The 21342-nt window shown below is 47.5% G+C and overlaps 1 protein-coding gene across 5 annotated transcripts in view; it reads left to right on the top strand.

The window, feature by feature from the left end:
- The window catches only part of Mylk (myosin light chain kinase), a 121244-nt gene that overhangs the window by 19777 nt on the left and 80125 nt on the right, over positions 1-21342 (top strand). For 4 of the 5 annotated variants that reach the window (XM_076867216.2, XM_076867217.2, XM_076867218.2 and 1 more), the window contains 5 exons: positions 10679-10813; positions 12560-12757; positions 13415-13664; positions 19511-19582; positions 20006-20979. In XM_076867216.2, the coding sequence (XP_076723331.1) occupies positions 10679-10813; positions 12560-12757; positions 13415-13664; positions 19511-19582; positions 20006-20979 (1629 nt within the window). Of the gene's footprint in view, positions 1-10678; positions 10814-12559; positions 12758-13414; positions 13665-19510; positions 19583-20005; positions 20980-21342 lie in introns of those variants that run through there. The other variant, XM_076867219.2, reaches the window with a different exon arrangement.

Here is a 21342-nt window from a genome sequence, read left to right on the forward strand (position 1 = left end):
TAGAGTATTTTCTGGAAAAGAGAGGAGTGAATCAGAGAAGGGAGGTGCTGAGGTTGTGACCTAAAGCCACGGACTCCTGTGCCTCATCCCAAGGTCTGTGGTCACAAGATGGCGCCATTCAGCAGGGCTTCTCCCTCCAGTTGCCTTTCCTCAGAGAGGAGCCGGTTCTGGGGGCAGCTCTGCAGGAGACAAGCTCCATCTGAGAGTTCAGCAGATGTCATGCTGAACTCCAGACGTGGGCACTCTTTCTCACCTCTTTATCCTTTTGCCAAGGTTTTGCAATCACCCAGAGTCTGTGGCATTTTCTGAGGCCACTTTGTGCCCTGCCTCTCCTCCTCTGTTGCTCTCTTCTCCCCAAAGCTCCACAAATGTCAAGTTCTCTGAAAGCCTGTCCTAATCTCTCCAGAGTGGGTTCTCTGAACACCCTGGACTCTCTTATCATGCTTATTTATCAACAAATCTTTATTTACACCAGGCATTGTACTAGAGAAACTACGATAAGCAGCTCAGACAAGGACCCTGCCTTCGTGGTTCTTATGTTCTGGTGGGGACAGTCAACACCTGGTTTAATTTCAAATCCTGGAAAGTCCTGTTAAGAAAACAAGTGAGGGGACTGGGGGTGTGGCTCAGTGGTAGAGCGCTTGCCTAGCACATGTGAAACACTGGGATTGATCCTCAGCACCACATAAAAATAAATAAATACAATGATGATATTATGTCCCTCTACATTAAAAAAAATAAAATGAAACAAACAGCGTGAGAATAGGGGAGGGCAGTGGGAGGGGTACAATTTTAGTTGTGAGGTAAAGGAAGCTTCAGAGACTTGGAAAAGGGTGCCCACATGCAAAGGCCCTGAGTCAGAAGCAAGGTGACAGCATAGGCCAGTGTGGCCTGTGCCAAGTGAGCCAGTGGAAGAGTGGCAGAACCTGAGTTCACAGAGAGAAGCAGGGTGCATTATACAGAGCCTCTAAGGCTCTGGTTTATTTAATAAGTGGTTTATTCCAAATATGAAATCTGACAGTAATTGCTTATTCCTTGTCTATTCTACCCCTGCAGGGAGGGCCCAGGTCTTCCCCACTGTGTGCAGAACAGGGCCTGCCTCATGAAAGGTGATCAATGACCCACCAAGAGGATGAGCCTGTCAGGGGCCTTCTCTCAGTTTCTCGCTTTTCTGGGTGCCTGGTGCTCACTGGGGTGTGCAGGAGATCCACAAGTAGTTTTATTTTTTTAAATATATTTTTTAGTTGTAGATGGACACAATACCTTTAATTTATTTATTTATTTTTATGTGGTGCTGAGGCTTGAACTCACATGTGCTAGGCAAGTGCACTACCTCTGAGCCTTAACTCCAGCCCCACTACTAGCTTTTGAGGATCCTCAACAAATATGCCTTCTTTCCTCCCTGCAGACAGGGGGAGTAAAAGTCCCCAATATTAACCAGGTGATAGTCTTCCCTCTTAACCCTAGATAAAGCCTAACGGGTGATTAACCCAACTTCCTGTAGAACCCAGGAAGATCTGAAATAGAGAAGGAATTCACTGTTTGGGGGTAATGGCCGGGGGTGCTTCTTAGGCGAGAATATTTTAAGTTTATTTTACCCTGGAGCATCTTTCCTAAAATCCCTAAATGACTCGATTTATTAATAATCTGCTAATTGTACCCCGTTTTGACATAGTTTCTCTAACGATTTGTTTATTTAACCAAAGGCCTACTGGGGCCTATTAGAGGCACCTAAGGACATAAAGTGTGAATATGCTTTTAAACAGATGATCTCTAAAATAAGAAATAAAATTTAGTCAGCGTATTCATTAGAGTATTTGTTGTGAGGAAGAGCCCCTAAGAAAGACGGCACACCCCAGTGAAGACAGCCATTCACTTCACACTCAAAACATCAGAGGCACAGTTATTTTAGATTGATACCAGGCACCCTGTGAGGCTACTTCAACCACATTTGAGCCACTCTTCCCAAGTTGTGCACAGGTTGGACACAAACTGTGTTGGACACAAACTGTGACCCTGGTTGGACACAAACTGTGACCCTGCCTTCTGTGAGCTAAAAATATTGACAACTTTTTAAATAGTCATATAGGCTAAAGAGAAATTTACTGAAAGAGAAAGATAAACATTGGTTTTAACTTGTCTTTGTTTTAATATATCAAGAATCTTAGTCCACCCAGAACATCTGCCAACAAGCCCTTTAAGCTCTAAGAAGGCAAACGCTTAATTAAATGTTAAATCAATGTGCAACCAATATTTTAGTTTTGTAGAGGTTGAGTCCAGAATAGGATATGTATAGTATGTGGGTCCTTCACGTTCTAGAAGAATTGTGAGGGTGGAGATATGCACATTCGTGTACATATCATAGAACTGGAGCCTCATTTTACTAACTGGACAATTATCGAGATAGTATCTGTCTACAGATAGTATCTGTCTACAGCCCATAAAAAGTCATACCTACCATTTCCTTACTTGGAGACCTTGGTCAAGAATGGCATCCAGAGCTAGGGTGTAGCTCAGTAGGGTGCTTGCCTAGCAGATGTGAGGTCCTGAGTTCCATCCTTAGCACTGCAAAAACAAAACAAAATAATAATAATAGTAATAATTTTTTAAAAAAGAATGCCATCAGAATCACAGCATTCTCTTCCTAGTGGCACAGTGTGTCCCATGTTAGGACAGTGTGATGGGGTGTGTGGTTTCCAGGCACTCGTTGGCTGGGGACATTGGGTGGCTTGGATGTTGTACCTTTCTGTTTAGAGTTTGATTATAACTTCTAAGACTGTAAGAAGGCTATGGTTGCAATGAACCCTGCCTCCCATCTAGCAGCCCTATCATTACTGGTTACAGATCTTTTTCAGTATGTCACACGTCATGTTCCTTTCATTCTTTGCCTTGCACACTTCCCTTCCCATTTGCTTAAGTTCTGGAGAAGCCAGTAGGAGGAATGCCAAAAGAGATCCAAGCTATGGGAGGAAGAATCCTTTATAATGCTGTGAAAGTAGCCCTTTTGCTGACTTTACAAGAAGATTCTATTTGGTTTGGAGACTGACTTTTGTTGAAAGGGAGTTCAAAAGCCTCCCTGGGGATCTTCAGCTTACAAATGCCCTGGAGATGGGAATGGGCTGGGCTGCCCTTCAGATGGGCAAAAGGAGCCCTCCTTTTATGACTCCCCCAGTGTTAATCCTGGAATTTAGGAGAAGGAGGAGGTTGAGCCCCCATCCCTGGACATGCTGGATTATGAGCACCAAATAAAGGAAGAGGGGAGGATGGCTTCTGCAGTGCCCCCTCAGTTGATGATTTATTGAATTTCCATAGAATAGCAGGGTTTGGAGCAAATCAGATCTGCTTTTGGAATGGTATTTTGCATTGTGATAGCTAAGGAAAATAGCTCATGTTCAAAGCCAAAAGAAAATCTTTTTGTAGATCCAAGATAAAGACAAACATGCATTGAATGTAAACTTGGATCAAAAATGTGGGGTTTCCAAAAGCAGCAGGTGACCAGCAAAAGTTGGCCAGCAATAAATAAATAAATAAATAAATAAATAAATAAATAAAATGCTATTAAGGGGAAATTCAGATCCAAGTTGTTTTTCCTGCTGAACTCATATAAAGAAAAGGAAGGGTCCTGAAGGGAAGAACAAGGAGAATTATTATGTACAGGAAGACAATGAGATCACAGCCAGCCACCAGGGCAAAGGCTGAAAAAGGTTGTTAATGTTAAGTCCAAGAAGAACTGAAGACCTTGATCAAGCCTGAGGGGTTTGAGGAACAGGTTATTCTGGTTATCATATCAGATTTAGTACAAAAGGTAGCAAATGGCTCCCATTCTGTGGGTATTTAACTCTTTCTCTAAAAAAGAGTTTTGCAAAATGTTACATTGCGTTTGTTTCCAAACTAAAACCACTATCTATTCATGTTTCAAAGAAGAAATGTTGCTTCAATAGAAAAAGTCTAATTGTCCAGAAAAAAACTGACTTGTTTCATTTAATTCCCATAACATTTCCGCTTTACACTTTTGAATTAACTCTACAGGCAAGGAAAACTGATGCACAGAAAGGTTAAGTCAGTTACCCACAGTAGCCCAGCCAATAAGCAGCAGATCTTGGCTCCTACAGCTTCTGCACATGTCCTTTCTGCTTTGCTGCTCTGGGCCCCTAAGTCATTCGTTTGATGCTTTGGTTCACTAGAACATGAATTTAATGTTTAACATCAAGATTAGGAACTGTCTTCAAAACCCACTTCCAGTGGACTGGATATAGCTCAATTGGTAGAGTGCTTGCCTTGAATGCACAAGGCACTGGGTTTAATCCCCAGCATCAAAAACAAAAAACAAAAAAAGAACTTCCAGTGAGTCAAAAATTAAAGCAAAATTAGCAAGAAGGAAAAACTGTGGGTCAGTAGGATGATAAAGAGGGATCTGTGTGTATGTGTGGGGGTGAGTTCATTTCTGTCTGTCTCCCTCCCTGGTCCTTCCCTCCCCTTGTCCCCTCCCTTTCTCCTTTCTTTTCTCTCTGCTGCCTGTTCTGCCCTTTATCCTACTTCCTTCCTTTTCTCAAGTTTCTAACAGTGTTGGTCTCTGTGGCATGGTTTTCACTTGTCCGTGAACTTCTTAATAAGCAGTTTACTCTTCATCTTAATTCTTGTCATTTCCCTTGGAGGACAGGCCTGATCCTCTTCCCTTCTCTCAAAATGGAACAGTGGCAGTTCATTTAATGACCAAGGCAGCCAGTGAGTGCCTGGAGATCATTGGTCAATACCAAACCAGAGCAACAGATAAAGCAGTTTACATCCGGAACCCGTAAGTCAAGGAGGCAACAGCTCCTTGGGATCCTAGGAAGAAGGCCCTCCCTGAGCTTGCTCTCAGCAGAGAGCAGGAAGCACAGCTGTGGGAAAGGCCTGGGGTATATTTAGTCTGGCCTTGTTAGAGCTGAGTAGCACATCTGTCCTGGGTCCCAGTGACCTCTCCCTTGCAACTGTGGCCAGTGTCTGCTGCCTTCCTCCCACTGAAATGAAGAAGGCTTAGCTCCCTGGGCTGGTGCTGCTGGGGGCTCTCACCTCTGACCCTGGCCCTCCCTCCCCAGCCTCAAGCCAGGTTAGGTAAGGACTGCCCCAGTCTCTGGGCCAACTGATGGTGCTGGGTGTGAACACAAGCAATGACAGAAGGCTCCTGGAGGAATTTAAGAGACCTGCCTGTGTTCCCAGTAAATAGAGGGAAGGCACCCAGACCAGGACCTGGCCAGCTGTACCCTCAGCCCTGGGGGCCCTCAGCACAGCCTGCTTCCTTCTCTGAGTCTCAACTCTCCCATGGGGACATGGGAACATAATCAGCCCCATGCCACACAGGGCATCACCAGTGACGCTGGGTGAGCTGTGAACACACTTTTGAAGCACAAAGCACTGGACTTTGTAAAGAATTGTTATCATTTCATCTCAGTGGCAACTATTAATTCCTTTTCTGCCCTATGAAAAGTAAATGTCCTAGTTTGGGGGACTTTTCTCATAGTTTATTGTCAGGTTGAGTTTGCCCAATTTAAAAAAGTCAGTAGGTTCGGTAAGTGAAAACACATTTATTTTTATACTTGTGTGTCAGGTATTTGTTCTAGCTGTTTTACATATTGTTTCTTGTAGTCACCTAAGAGCCCTGCTGTTCTATCATGTAGACAGCATGCATCACATTTATCAGCATTGCACTGTCATTGGTAATTGATGAGAACCGCATGATCAATTTAGACGACAGGACACTGAGGCCTGGTGGGGGAACTTGCTGCAGCTCACACAGCTAGAGCCAGGAGTTAAGAATGCCAGTCTCCATCTGTCTCTTCTCATTTGATGAAGTCCACGCAAGAGTGAGCATAAACTGATGCAGAGCCTATGGGCCACACATGAGCTGGGATGATTTGTTTGGCTTTGGAATGAAACGGAATATACACACACGTTGCCCTTTTTGCCTGGCTTTGCTCTGCTCTGCTTTGTTTTTCTTGGTTGTCAAGAGCCTAGCTTGTGGGCCACTGATGGTGCATTTGTCCTCGATGGCACTGTGAGTGCTCACTGGGGCCACTGGGGAAGGCTGGTTCCCTTTAGAGATATCCCTTTTCATCAGAAGGCCTGGCTGTGAGCTCTAGGTCTATCGTACTGGCTCTGTGACCCTGGACAAGTCACTTCCCCTAAGCATGTTCTGGTCTTGGTTCTGGTCTAGAAGTCTGGTAGGGCTTTTCTTAAGCTGCATGAAGAAAGCCACTTGCCTAGAACCCAAGATTCTTCCTGGCTCCTTAATCCCAGTGCCGGGAGTGGGGGAAGCTGCCTGGTTTTCTCACCCTGTTGTTGAATGCTCGGGAAGATGCAGCCATTCACCAGCCTGAATCCATGGTCACCACACCATGGGGACTCAGCCTGAACATGCTGGGGGTAATCAACACAATCAGGAGCCCCACACTGCAGCCTGGGAACAGGGAACAGGTCCACCCTGAATATTTGCTCCCAGTTGTGTCATTCTTCCTCAGGACTTCGGGGAAGAAAGAGCAGGGTCAGAGGCAGTGGTGACCCTGGCTCTAAATGCCTGCCCGGGTCCTTTCCCACAAAGTCACTCTCATTCGTCTCCCAGGGAGATGCAGTGAAAGTTGGTTCTCAGTTTACTTTGAGCTATCTCCCAGGGTATTTTTAAGCTTCACGTTTGTATTCCTCTCAGTTCTTGCCTCAGGTCACATAAAAATGAGTCAGTAATCCTTGGGTGAGGGCCCAGGCTCTGATTGGTTCTTTTGCTGCCGATAAGCCCTGCAACTAATTGAGTCCAGGTGGGTGGGCTTGAGTTGGTTCTCATTACAGGCTCCATATGCCCCAATAATAAATGCTCGTGGTCCCCAACTTAAGGTGGCTCAACTTCATGATGGTGTGAAAGCAGTGTGCCTTCAGCAGAAATCACACTTCAGAATGCGAATTTTGAACTTGGATCTGGGCTAGTGATATGTAATATAATACTCTTGAGATTTGGGGCAGCAGCAGCGGGCTACAGGTACCTGTAAGCCCCATGTTCGTGAAAAGCTGATGCTCCACAATGGACTGTGTTGCTAAGCTAGGATGCTCGAGAATTTAGTGCATTGAATGCATTTTTAACTTAGGATATTTTCAGCTTCTGATGAGTTTATGGGATGTAAGCCAAGGAGCGTATGTAGTTGCACACGGTATTTTCTCATACCATCTCCAGAGCTCCCGGAACCCTGAGGATACTATCCCCAGAGACAGTTAAGGAACCAAACTTCAGACAGAGGACAGGACTTGCCCAGGCCAGGATCTGGCACCACATCCTAGGTTTCGGCACAGCACTATCTCTCCCCTCCATAGATGCAGGCGGACATACCAGTTTTGGAATAACCCAGTCCTGAGGTGCCACATGTAGAGGCAGTTCCCAGGCCACCCTGTCACACATACGTCTCAGCTCCAGGGGTGGCTCAGGGAGGCACAGATTAGGTTTTTAAACCCAGTGGCTGAGGCCCACAGGGTGACTTAGCTTTGCTGACGCCCTCAGCCAGAAAACAGGCAATGAGAAGAGCCAGGAGAGAGCAGGGTCACTGGACTGGGCAGGGCAGTCAGCAGACTGCCACTGGCTGGAAGGAGAGCAGGCAGGAGTTTGAGATGTTCCTGCAGCACCCAGGAATTCAAGCCCATCTGCAGGGAGCTCTGTGATGCTAGGAACTCGGGCTCAGACTTGAGCAGAGAGGCAGGAACAGGAGTACTCCCGAGAGGCAAAAACATTTTGTCCTCAAGCCTTCTCAGTCTGTTCAAGACAGGAAATTCCTAAATTCTCCTGAGGCGGCCAGTTTTCCCCACCACTGCAGCCCAGTAGGGGAAATAAGATAGATCTATGCATTTCCAATACTGGGCCCCCAATCCTTCTCCCAGGATCTTTGGCCAAGGCCCCTTGGCTGCCCTCTGTCAAAGATGGATGCCTGAGTTGCAGGCATGGGGCAAGCAGCAGTTGCCTGAGAGCCCCAATTTGTCAGCAGAGACCATAGGTCTCACCTGTCCCAGCCACTCTTGTCCTCCTGCTCCTTGCCCCCCCCCCACCAGCACCCGCTCTGGGGGAAACTTTCAGCCTCTCTCCTCCCACAGGCCCAGAGGCTAGGCCGACAGAGCTTTGCAACGGCCTGAGTTCATTTTCATTGGCTGCTGATAAAAATTCAGTAGCAAGTTTGGAGTTAGGTCTTGCCCAGGTGGGGAAAGCACACTGGGAACTGTCCCCAGGGCTCTAGGCTTCCTGAAGAAAATTAGGAAGTTTTTTGTGGCCCCAAAGCCTTGCTCCCAAAGTCTTGGATTTTTAGAGATCTCCTAGCTGTATTAGTTTGTGTTCTGTTACTATAACAAAACAGAGGAAGCTGGGTAACTTGTAAAAAAAATGAGATTTACTTTGGCTCCTGGTTCTGGAGATCTAAAAGCATGGCACCGCCTCTATTCCCTTCCGGTGAGGACCTTGTGTTGCTTTATATAATGGCCAAAAAGCAGGAAGGAGAAACCAGTGAGAAAGATGGAGGGAGGTTCCAGGCTTGCTTTAGAAAGGTCTTCTCTCCTGCTAACTAATTCAAACCTGTGAGAGACAACTCACTCCTGTGGGAACTAATCCAGACTGAGAGAACCTTACCTAGCCCCTTGAGAAATATGTTAATCCATTCATGAGGTCAGTGTCCCTATGATTTAATTACCCCTAATACCACCAATATGAGATTCAAATTTTAACATGATGCGCTGGGAACATAGCTCAGTAGTAGAGCACTTAAGTTTTGGTAAGTTCAAACCATAGCACTTACCCTCCTGGTCTCAAGCTTTGCTCCCACCAAAACCAAAACCAAAACAAAAGCATAAATGGACTTATTGAAAGTCAAAACCCTCTGGCTCACAGAACCAGTGGGGAGATAGACACTGGGCATCTGAGGGCTCATCCTGTACCTGGGCCGTCCTGCAAAGTAAGCAAAACTTATCTCCTCAGAGACAGGGGTGAGGTCAGCCTGGAGAAAGATTTCAAGAGTGAGAGAAAACCTGTCTATGAGTCCATCTCCACAGAGACCTGAGTGGGAATGAACCTGGTTATACCCAGAAAGTCACTCTGGTTTTGGCCCTTCACTACCTGACCCTCCCTCCCAGATGGAAATTTTTGTGAGGTATTTTTGATGTATAGTAAGCTGCATATATTTAAAGAATTTAATTTGATGAGTTTTGAATGTTTACCTTCACTGTGACTTAAAAAAAAATAAATATCTCCATTACTTATTTCCTCATGTCCTTTATAATCCAGCCTCACAGCCCCTGCCCCAAGTACTCACTGATCTGCTTTCTGTCCTGTTTCTTAGTTGCCATTTAATTTATTGATTTATGTATTTATACATGGTGCTGAGGATTGAACCCAGCACATGTTAGTCAAGCACTCTACCACTGAGCTACAACCCCAGCCCTGCTTTCTATCCTTAAACTTTGCATTTTCTAGAATTTTGTATGAATGGACTCATCCAATATGTACTCTTTCTTTGTCTGGCTTCTTTCATTCCGCATAATGATGGTGAGATTTATCCCCGCTGTGGTGCCTCCCAGTGCTTTATTCCTTTTGGCTGTGGTTTTCTGTTGTAATGGGTCTATCATAGTCTTTTTATTTGTTGGTCTATTGTTGGGCATTTGGGTCATTTCCACATTGGAGTTATTGTGAATCAAACTGCTATGACTATAAGTCTTTGTGACGATTTGTGATTTCATTTCTCTTGATTAAATATGCAGGAGCAGAATGACTAGATTATATGAGAAGTATATGCTTAACCTTTTAAGAAACTGCCAAGTCTATTTTTAATGGGTCTGTACCATTTACATTCCCACCAGCAGTGTATGAGAGATCTATGCTGCTCCACATCTTAGCCAATATCAATCATGGGATGGTCAATCTTGGTCATTCTAGCCATTCTAAAGAATGTGTTGTTACTGTGCTAGAGTCAAACCCAGGGCCTCACACATGCTAGGTAAGCACTCTACCACTGAGTTACACTTCTAGTCCTATAGTTTGTTTTGTTTTCTTAAAAAAAGAATAAAATAGGGTTGGTAATTGGCTCAGTGGTAAAGGACATGCTTAGCATGTATGAGATCTGAGGTTCAGTCCCTAGCACCAACAAAACAAAAAGGAAGAAGAAAAAGAATGTACCTATTTGCTTATGTATGTTGTATACATAGATCATCTCTTGCAAAATGAACAGGAACTGAACATTGGTGGCTTCTAAGGAGAGTTGCTTGGTTGGCCAGGAAATGGGTGGAAGACTTTACACAGACTCTTTGATACCTTTTGAATTTTGGGCCATTGGATTATATCATTTATTCAAAAAAGTAAACAAAATTTAAGAAAAAATAACCTCATAAGATACCAAGTGTTAGATTCCTCCTTGAGGTTTCCTGAGGAAGCAGAGCCTGGTTTAAGTGTAGCTCTACAGAGATCTCATTGTTCACTCCCTGCTCTCTTGCAAGAGTGTTGTCATGTTAAGGAGAGAAACGGGGCACATCTGATTCCTCTGTAAAATCTCCAGCACCTCCAAACACTCCGGAAGCACTTAGAACCTGAGCCTCAGCATAGCTAATTAGTCTCTTTGTTTGAATGAATGAATGAATGAATGAAAGAAAGAAATAATGCTCACCTGATGTTCTGTTGTCTACCATACAGAAAAGAAGAGTGACGGAAAGAGTGGCCTTCTGCCTCTGTCTCCCAACCAGCCTGTGGCACCCATCTTCCTACAGGGCCTCTCTGATCTCAAAGTCATGGATGGAAGCCAGGTCACCATGACAGTTCAGGTGTCAGGTCTGTCTCTGTATCTTTCTCCTTGGGATGTTGTAAGAAGGGCCATGGTTGCAGTGCAGGTATTGTTCCCCAAGGCCCTGCTCAGAACATTGACCCACCAGAAAACCAGCATAGAGCCACCAGACAATGGACCAAAAGAAGAGGGGCCTTTTGGTTTTTCTTTTCTGCCTCTGTAGGTAGAATTTTCTAGATTCAAAGTTAAATGAATTTGGGGAAGATGGTGGCCAGACGTAGAGGGGTGAGGGATTAATTTGAATCATGTGCGGCCAGTGTGGTTGGAAAGTTCTGAAGACTGGTGCAAAATCTGGTACAACTCTCAGAAGATGATCTCAGTTGCTCTTTCCAAATTTTAAGGTGAGAGAATAGAGTAGAGGTCGTTCTAAAACAGGGACAGGGCAACAGGAGTTTGTGACTAGCACCACGATGTGAGCAAGAGAAGCCCAGGGAAGCTTCTGGCTCAGTGCTCCTGGCTGGGGGCAGCCATAGTTGCTGTTGAGTACCTTCAAGGTTCTTGGCTCCTGATCGGTGCCTCTGACATCTTGGAGGTTACTTCCCCGGGTTTTTAGTTCCTCTTGAACTGTAGAAACAATAAAGATGACAAGTGAGAGATCCCGTGAGCTCATCTTTGTAGAGATGCTCAGATGATCTCCCTTTCCTGCAGGCTGGGGGCCATCCTTACAGCCCCAAGACAGAGAACTGGGTCCCCTCCCCTGTCCACATGTACCATATCACTCACGGAGTCCTCCAGTTGGAAGAGATTGGAGGCACTTTACACCTGGCTGCCAGGCATGTGATGTCTGACACACACACACTGTAGGGACCATTGCCCCCTAGCCTACCCCAGCTGCCTATTTCAGGGACCTTGCTCTTCTGAAAGCAGAGCTTTATGGTCAGGTCTTACATCAGAGGAAATCCTCACCATTGGCCATTGTTTTATGCCTCCCAAAATTCCAGAAAAAATAGATTAGTGAAAACTGACAGTTCTGTCCACCAAGAGCCATATGTGGGAATCCTATGCAAGCTGGTGTCCTGGAATATTTGAATGGTAGGAAAGTGAAATGTTAACCGGACTCTTCTTCTGGTGACAATCTGCAAGGAAATTATCATGAAGTCACTATTACTTGCACTGGATACCCTGTGTGGGGAGTGCAGATCAGAAAACACACTCAGTTTGAACCCAGCGATCTACTAGTATCATCAAGCTATTTGAATTCTAATTTTAAGAAACATTCTTCCTGGGGTTGGTTTTTTTTTTTTTTTCATCTCCAAAATCATATTTTCACTTCAGTTCTTTCTGGTTTCCCCAAATCTGTTATTTAATAATCACAATAAGTATACATTTGTTATTTTCTTTGTGTCAAATCTTATGCTAAAGGAGGTTTGATTCATTCATGTATTCTTCCTGCCAAACCTACAAGATAGATGCTGTTAGAATACCTGTTTTTCAGATGGGAAAACTGAAGATGTAGAGAGTTTGGTAGAATATTTAATAAGATATTATAGTATTAGTTGAGTGTGGTGACACATGCCTAAGGCTGGAGTGAGGGCCTAAGCAACTCGTCAAGACACTGTTTCTAATAAATTACAAAAACGGGCTGGGGATGTTGCTCAGTGGTTAAGCACCCCTGGGTTCAATCGTGGGTACAAATATATATATATATATATATTACAGTATCAAGTGCACAATTGCTACCTGGCCAAGGAAGTTGTGCCCTAACGGGTTCCCCACCCCTCCTCTCACTTCAGGGAATCCACCCCCAGAGGTCATCTGGCTGCACAACGGGACTGAGATCCAGGAGTCCGAGGACTTCCACTTTGAACAGAAAGGCACTCAACACAGCCTTTGCATCCAGGAAGTGTTTCCAGAGGACACAGGCACATACACCTGCGAGGCCTGGAACAGCTCCGGGGAGGTCCGCACTCAGGCTGTGCTCACAGTGCAAGGTGAGGCTTAACTGTTCTGGGGGTAGGGGTACTGGCCTGGCCTTTCCCAAAGCAATATGGAGATGAGCACACTGCAGGAGCCAATCTGGTCCCATCCCAGCCCCAGAGGCAGCTCCCCATCTTCCACCTCAATCTCTGGCTGAGAGGGCAGCACCCCACCCCACCCTACAAGCCTTCTAGAGTCCCTGCCCTCTCTGGGCTACTGCTGACAAGCTAATAGAGTGCTAAGAGAAAAGCCTACAATACACTTAATTTGGCAACGAGAACTTTGGAGGCAGGTTATGGGCGTACTGGTCCCTGCCCTTAGAGAGCACGTATGTAAGAGGAAAGGCAAGTTAAGCACACAGACTGCAAGGATCAACTGCTGGTCGGACACATCTCATGCATTTCTTCAGCACCCAGCCCAGTGCCCGCTCACTCTGGGCTCTCCCCTTACTTTGGGAGTATTCATCTTAAAGCTTCCTCTAAGAATATAATCAGGAACGATATGCAAGAAAAAGGTGTGTTGTGTTTGTATGTCCCTAGAAATGATTTCTGGACTAGCTGTTGCTGTTCATTGAGTAACATGCTGTCTTCCCACTCCGCCACCAGGGAGGACATGGTATGCCTGTGCTGAAGGGGCCTTCCTTTCTCACTTTACCCTTTGCCATCTTCCAGAGCCTCACGATGGCACCCAGCCCTGGTTCATCAGCAAGCCTCGCTCGGTGACGGCCTCCCTGGGCCAGAGTGTCCTCATCTCCTGTGCCATAGCTGGTGACCCCTTTCCTACTGTGCACTGGCTCCGAGACGGCAGAGCCCTCTCCAGACACACTGTCCATTTTGAAGTACTGCAGAACGAGGATGTGTTCACCCTGGTTCTAAAGAATGTGCAGCCCTGGCATGCTGGCCAGTATGAAATCCTGCTCAAGTGAGTCTGCATGTCCTGCCGCCTCCCTTATCTCCTTCCCCCAAGATTCCTGGCTCCCTTAGCCTGAGATTGGGCAGCCAGAGGAAGCACAGGCTTATGTGGGGGTTGGATTTCTAGGTAAAGCAAGTACAAGCTTGGTGAAGCTGGCAAATTGATTGTTACACTAGAGTAGAATAGATTCTCGTGGAGAACCTTTCCTTCGGCGCACAGTTCCTCAGAAGTCTCTGTCATATTACATTCTGGATTTTGCATGTCACGTGGTATATGAAAGATAAGAAGGAAGGAGTAAAGGATTAAAGGTGGAAACAGGAGGCTAGAGGGAATGCATTTGTAATCTATTGCTGTGTAACAAAATACCCCCAAATTTAGCAGCTTGAAACCAAACATTTATTATCAGTTTTTGTGACTTAGTGTGTTAGTCTGTTTTCCATTAGAATAATGAAATACCTGAGACTGGGTAACTTTATAAAGAAAAGAGGTTGATTTAGCTTATAGTTCTGAAAGTCCAAGGCTGGGGGCTGCACCTGGTGATGACCTTCTGGCTGGCAGAGTCCCAGAGTGGCACAGAACATTACATGGCAAGAGAGAGAAAGCACACTTGTGTCCTAGTATCTGTGTCTCTGTCCTTCTCTGTCTCTCTGTCTCTCTATCTCTCTTTTTCTCTTCTTATGTGGCCACCAGTATTCATTCTTGCCCCACCTCCATGACTTTATCTAATCTTAATCACCCCAAGGCCTTAAGCTAAACACCATGGTTGGATTAAGTTTCCACCTTCTTCAATACCTCACAGTGGAGACTGAATTTCAACATATGAGCCCTTGAGGGGCATACTGAAACCATATCCAAATCATAGCAGTTGGGAATTTGGAAGCAGCTTAGCTGGATGGTTTTTCTTTTGTTAAATTGTCGTTGAGTTGTCAGAGAAACTAAGGTCTCTGAAGGCTGGACTGCTACTGGCGGTTCTGCTTCAAAGGTGACTTGGCAAGAGGCCTTGGCTCCTTGCCCCATGATCTCTCCACAGGCCTGCTTGAGGGTCTTCATGACATGACAGCTGGCTTTCCCAGAGATAGTGACCCAGGAGAGCACACATCTGAACCTGCAATGTCATTTATGACCTGCCCTGGGAAGTCACACACCATCACTTCTGACATTCCGGCTGTTAGAAGTGAGTCACAGAGTACAGCCAGCTCAAGAGGAGGAGAATTAAGTTCTGCCTGTTGGAGAGAGGAGTTTCAGAGAAGGTGGAGACATTTTTTAAACCAGTGCAGGCAGATTACCTTTCCCCATTCCTCTTTTCTTACCTTTTTTGAGGTCTTGCTAGATTACAGGGGAAGGTAAGCACCATGAAGGCACACCATGGTGTCCCCACACCTAGAAAAGTATCTGTCCCATGATAAGCATTTGGTAGTCGTTTGTCAAATGTTCTTTTACCTTTAAAATTCTCCAAATCTTCAAATTCCATGCCTGGGTTGGTGTCAGCATTGAAGAATGCTTGTCCACACCTTGACCTGCAGGCGGGAGGTTGTGCCATGTCCTGAGGATGGTTAGATCTGCCCGGGCTTAGGTGCCTGGCCACTTTGCAAGGAGCTTTCTCTCCTGGACTTTTTCATGTCTCCATTCTCAGCCCATCATGCTCAAGGCTCTGAACTATAAATAGACTCTATGTCAAGGCTACTTCCATGATGGGAATGGTGCCTACAAGAATTGAAAAAACCTCAGTACGCATCCCATCCCCTTGGGTCCTTCTGGGCACATGCTTTATCCTTGTATCAGTCGGCTCTTACTGGATAACAAACCATCCCAATACTTACTGGCATTTTTTAAAATCACCATTTTTAAAAAGCTATTAATTATCCCTTAGGAGTCTTTGAGTCTGCTGGGGAGATCTGCTGATCTGGGCAAGACTCAGTGGATCCCAGCTAAGCTCAATGACCTGGTTGTGGGCTGCTGGTCACCCTTCTGCCATCAGCAGTGTGCTCAGGAAACATCAACTGCCTTTTGCTTTGTTGTTACCAAGAGGGAGAATCTGCTTCCACATGAGGAGACCCCACTCTCACTCCCTAGACCAGTATAAAGGATGGAAACTGATTCGATGTGAAAAATGCTTGCTGACGAGCTGTCTGTATGGAGGAGTAGACAATATTCATGCTACGCAAGCCAGACATCTTAGAGGAGACGAACTTTCTGTGGTATTTTTGAGGAAAAAGAAAAGCTGATGGCCAATGAGAAGGGGTTGACTGTTGAATAGACTGAGCAGAAGAGGGTCGAGGGTGGGAAGGGAGAGCAGAGCAAAAGCAAAGGGCTATGGGAAGTCTGCCAGCCCAGAGAGGAGGGTTACTTTGGGAGGTCAGCAAGCAGACTGTCTGGGGCCAGCTGAGGACAGTCATAAAATGTAGACTGTCCTCAGCTGAAAGGGATTTCAAATGCTGTCTAACCTCCTCCTCATTTAATAATCGGGAAAACTGAGGTCTCCATCATGGACTTGCTCATGACCACTCAAAGGCCATGAGCAGAGCCCAAGTTCGAGCCCTTGTCTTTTGATTTAAATTAGACACTCTTCTATTCTAATGACCCAGTTTGGGGAGTTTCTCTCCAGTGTACTGGGAACTGGGGGACCTGGGAAGTGGCATCTCTATCTTTGCAGCCCTTGCCTCTTTCCCCTCCCCACAGTCTGGCCTCTCCATTCCTATGGGAGGCTGTTGCCCTGACCTTGACTTTGTCCCCAGCTAAGATGGAGCAAGTCAGTGGAAAGTTCTGCTGGGGAGCATGTTCCAGGCCTGCCAGGGGCCGCATTTACTTCCCACTTGCCTTTTCCCAATGGAAAGCAGACCTAGATCAGGGAGGAATGCCTTTCATGGAGGAAGCTGGATGTCTGGGAAGAAACCTGGGGTATGGAGGCAGGAGAGGCAGTTCTGTCTGTCCCTGCTAAAGTCCTGAGGCATGTATGGGTACACTTCTACCTCCCCTTCCCTTCCCTAGCTTCCTATACAGAAAGGGAAAATAGTCAAAAGTCAGCTCCAAATTCCAGCTGACATGTTTGAAAAATTGACACTTGCCAGAAAATTGGTTCTTTAAACTAATTTTGTGTATAACATCATCCCAGAGGATGATTCAGGGCAGGTTGGAGTCCAAGACTTCACAACTAGAAAGTGGGCTTCTTGTTCAGGGCTTGGGAAGTGGAGGAGCAGAGGGCTCTGTGAGTTTGTGGAAGGTACAGCTCTTAGGGTGATAGCCCATGTCCCCTATGGCAGCACCAGGACAGGCCTCAGCCTCAGCCCCAGACCTGAGCTTGTAGCCAGATGTGTGAAAATGTTGAAGATGGCCTTAAGAGGCTGTTCCAGCTGATTAGGTTCAGGAATGTGGGCCCAAAGCAAGAGGCCTTCTGACCTATGTAGGCTCCAAATGAACACATAATTTTTCTTAAAGGCCCAGTGGAGATGTAAGTTTTTGCCTATAGGAATAGTTGCCCTAGTGTATAGCCTTAATATCCCTGTTCTCTGTCCCCTGAGTGGCCCCCATACCTCAGGGTGAGGCCTGGGATGGATTGAGCAGGAGGCCTTAAGAGACTTATCTGTGCCCATGCTCCTCACATTCAGGACAGATCATGGCAAATGACAGAAGCCCTTAACTCCTTCCCCCAACGGAAGATAAGGCTTACTCCAGCTCAGGGAACAAGGTTTCCCACCAGTTAAAGCCTCAAGTGGTGCGGCCAGGGTAAAGTAGGGCCATCTGGTCAGCATCTGCTCCTGATTTCTGCATCTGGGCTATGTTTTACTTGTGACAGGAGGAAACTCAACTGAAGATGTGCCGAAAAGGGCTACTGGGTAAACACAGCCCTTGGGCATCTTGTCGTTCTGCTTCATGCCAACCCTGGGTACCACAATGCTGGCTTGGAAGAAGACTAAGGAAAGATGGCCTAATGCTGGCCAGCAGCCTAGTAGAAGTGGGATGTTAGGGACTGAGCCTCAATCCCAGCATGCCCTTGAGTGGTTGTTCTATAAGTGCCCGAGCCCCGGAAGCTTTTGTGACCATTGGGAGCTCAGGATACTCTGCAGGCTCTTAATCTTCCCAGGGCCTGGGACTGACAAGGCTGTGGAGCAAAAGAGCATCCTAGGCCCCTGAAGCTCTCAGTCAGGGTCCTCTGAGAGCAAGAGCCTTAAGGAAAGGACAGGGGAGGAGAGAGGAGCAAAGGGCTGAGGTCTCAGGAGGACATCTGCATTGGCACGGTCAGGGGCACCATGCAGAAGGACAACAAGGGTACACCGATGGGCAAGAGCAGATTGGAAAGTAGCAAATATCCACCTTGCTTCACATGGGTCTCAGTGCCAAGGGGGAGATGCAACACTGAGCCCCCTTGGGCTACTAGTGTCTGTCCCCTGGGAGGCAGGCCAGGCACAGAGAAGCAACCACAGGATACACACAGGCACATGCTCAGATGCCAATTCCTGTGCTTACACTAACCACGTGCCTGTATTCCCATCTCAGATCTGGTGCCTCCTGGGTGGACCCCGCAGATGCTTGTGATTGATACATAAATGTGCACAGAGACTCACACATATCCCAGAACAGATCTGTACTGAGAGATGAGGGTGCAGTCGGAGTCTTAGATTCAGGTAGACCCAGCTCTCAGTCCCACTCCCCACTAGTTAGCTCCGTGAGTTTAGGCAGATTCCTCCATCTTTATAAGATTCCTTTCCTTTCCCTAAAAAGACATGCTGACAGAATCTTTCCTAAGTTTAAATGAGATGGATTGCACAAGGAAACTGTCACAGAGCTTGGCAAGTCTGTCCTGGGGTCTGGGCCACACTTGCCCCCTGCAGTACTAATAAGATGGGTGCATTCAGGGAGCTGAGTGGGACCCCCAGAGTCCCAGCACTGTCTTGTGTAAACTCCTGAGTCTCCTTTCCTGTCCCTTAAAATGGGCACAGTTGTGGTCTTTGCCTCTCTGGCAGGTTGTAGAGAACCAGAAAGACAAAGGGTGTGGAAGACACCAGAGCCTGATTGTGAAACACAGTCTTTGGGTTCCTGCAGTCCCTTTGGCTCCCCTACACCCCACCCAATTGGTCAAGGCTCAGAAATTCCAGCAGAGGGCAGCCTTGTGGGGCCAGAGGGACCATCTGTGGTAAATCCACCCGCAGGGCGCTGTAGTTCAGCCCCCTTCCCTCAGCTGGCCCTGCACCATGGGGCCTGAACAGTTCTGTGGATGTGAAGACGCCTGTAGTCTTCCTCACATGAAGGAGGAAGAAAAAGGGCTACCCATGGAGGGAGATGCTTGTTTTGTTTTAACCCCCAAAATTCTAGTCTCAGGCTATTGGCTGATGAGTAGAGGCTGGTGGGGTGAAGGGGTTCATTATAGAGTGGAGGAGGGGAAGTAGCAGTTGGGGAAATAGGTACTGCTGTCTCAGGGGAGCATGGAGTCAGACTGCAGTCACAGGGCAGGCTAAGCCGGGCCTATCTGTCTGGACCAAGTAGCTCCATTGCAGTCCCCAGCAGGGCCAGCCTTTATTCCCCCAATTATATTGATTGATTGGTGATATTATATAATATGCTTCCAGAAAGGTAGGTATCTAGGTGCCTATCTTAGCTGCTCTCCAGAAACTTCCCTTCTCTTCTTTTTAAATAAGAACTGTGAAAAACACAGGGTGACCTCAGGGTGAGGGAGCTCTGACCTAAATCTAAGTCTGGAATGGATAGCACAGCTAAACCTGTGATCTCCGTCTTCCCTGGTGGGCAGCCAACCCTCGACCGAGTTCATGTTTGCCTTGTGCCCCCTCATGGCCCTGGGCTGAGTGGGCCCTTTGCCCAGGGAGCCTCTTGATCCTTATTGGGTCCCTTGAATTCTTTAGGAACAAGGTTGGCGAATGCAGTTGCCAGGTGTCACTGATGCTGCAGAACAGCCCTGCCGAAGAATTCCCACGGTGAGTGCCCCAGCAGTCTCAGGCCAGGCCCCAGGCACCACCGGCACCTTCCTCCTGGGCCCAGCAGCCCTGGCCCAGCAGCCCCACACTGTTTGCATCCTCCAGCTGAGGCTGCCAGAACCAAAAGGAAGAGATTGGAAGGGAATGAGAGAGGGAGGGCAGAGGAAAGGAGGGGGCGATTTTTTTTTTTTTGCACACACCCTTATAAGGCTACTGAAGTCATTACCGATGTAATAAACCAACTAAGCGAGCGAGTGCCTCTCACCAATGTTCCCTTCTATAAACACAGCCTGGCCGGCCCCCACCTCCCCTTCCCCCTCCTCTCTACCCTCCGCCCTCGGGGATTTGCTCTCCCCTGACGTCTCTGGCTCTCCCGGCCCCTTTTCCTCCTGCTACTTTTCTTTTTCCCTTCACTGGTTGCAGGGGGCAGGAGCCTGCCAGCTGTGAGGGCCTCTGTGGTAGAGGAGCTGGTGCTGATGGTGGTGGCGACCGTGATGGGACCCTGAGGCCGGACTGGCCTGGGAAAGGGCAGGATTGCCCAGAGGAAGAAGACTGTGAGGACGTGCGGGAGCTGCTGAAGAGGCGTGTGGAGACCCGGCTGCACACAGAGGAGGCCATCCGCCAGCAGGAGGTGGAGCAGCTGGATTTCCGCGACCTCCTGGGAAAGAAGGTGAGCACCAAGACTCTGTCGGAAGAAGACCTGAAGGAGATCCCAGCTGAGCAGATGGATTTCCGCGCCAACTTGCAGCGGCAGGTGAAGCCAAAGACTCTGTCCGAGGAAGAGAGGAAGGTGCACAGCCCCCAGCAGGTTGACTTCCGCTCTGTCCTGGCCAAGAAGGGGACTCCTAAGACCCCTGTGCCTGAGAAGGCACCACCTCCAAAACCTGCCACACCTGACTTTCGCTCGGTGCTGGGCAGCAAGAAGAAATTACCAGCAGAGAATGGCAGCAGCAGTACTGAGTCCTCGAGTGCCAAGGCAGTGGAAAGTCCCCAGCCCGTGAGCAACGCACAGCCTGCAGGGTCCCTGAAACCCATGGGCAATGCCAAGCCTGCAGAGACCTTGAAACCTGTGGGCAATGCCAAGCCTGCCGAGACCCTGAAACCTGTGGGCAATGCCAAGCCTGCCGAGACCCTGAAACCAGCCGGGAAAGAAGAACTGAAGAAGGAGGTTAAGAATGATGTGAACTGCAAGAGAGGGGCCACAGACAATGAGAAAAGACCAGAGAGCCAAGGGACAGCCCCAACTTTCAAGGAGAAGCTACAAGATGTTCATGTGGCAGAGGGTGAAAAGCTGCTACTCCAGTGCCAGGTGTCCTCTGACCCCCCAGCCACCATCACCTGGACACTGAATGGAAAGACACTCAAGACCACCAAGTTCATCATCCTCTCCCAAGAAGGTAAATGAGGGTGGGGTCAGGGAAGACAGGGACCCTGTACCAGGGCCACTGTTGGCTCATGGAGCCTCTGTCTGGTTGATGATCACTCATAGCCCATAGCCTGAGTTGGAATGCCCAGTCCCTGTTCAACCTCATTTACGGGATAGGTTTTCTGCTCAGGGACCTTGGGTACATGCCCCTTGCTGGGCCGTGACAGCTGGGTCTCTGATCCTTGTGGTGTCTTCGGGCAGAGTTATCTCATGACACCCCCCACCCATGGTTCATCTAAGTGGGCCTGAGTGATGCCCAACAACCTGAGCATGGAGAGGGCTGTTTGTAGGCTGGGAAATGGGGTTGAAGGGACTCTGGGCTGTGGAAGCAGCA

This window comes from Callospermophilus lateralis, chromosome 10, assembly GCF_048772815.1.
Source record: "Callospermophilus lateralis isolate mCalLat2 chromosome 10, mCalLat2.hap1, whole genome shotgun sequence".
In the NCBI taxonomy this organism is placed as follows: domain Eukaryota; kingdom Metazoa; phylum Chordata; class Mammalia; order Rodentia; family Sciuridae; genus Callospermophilus; species Callospermophilus lateralis.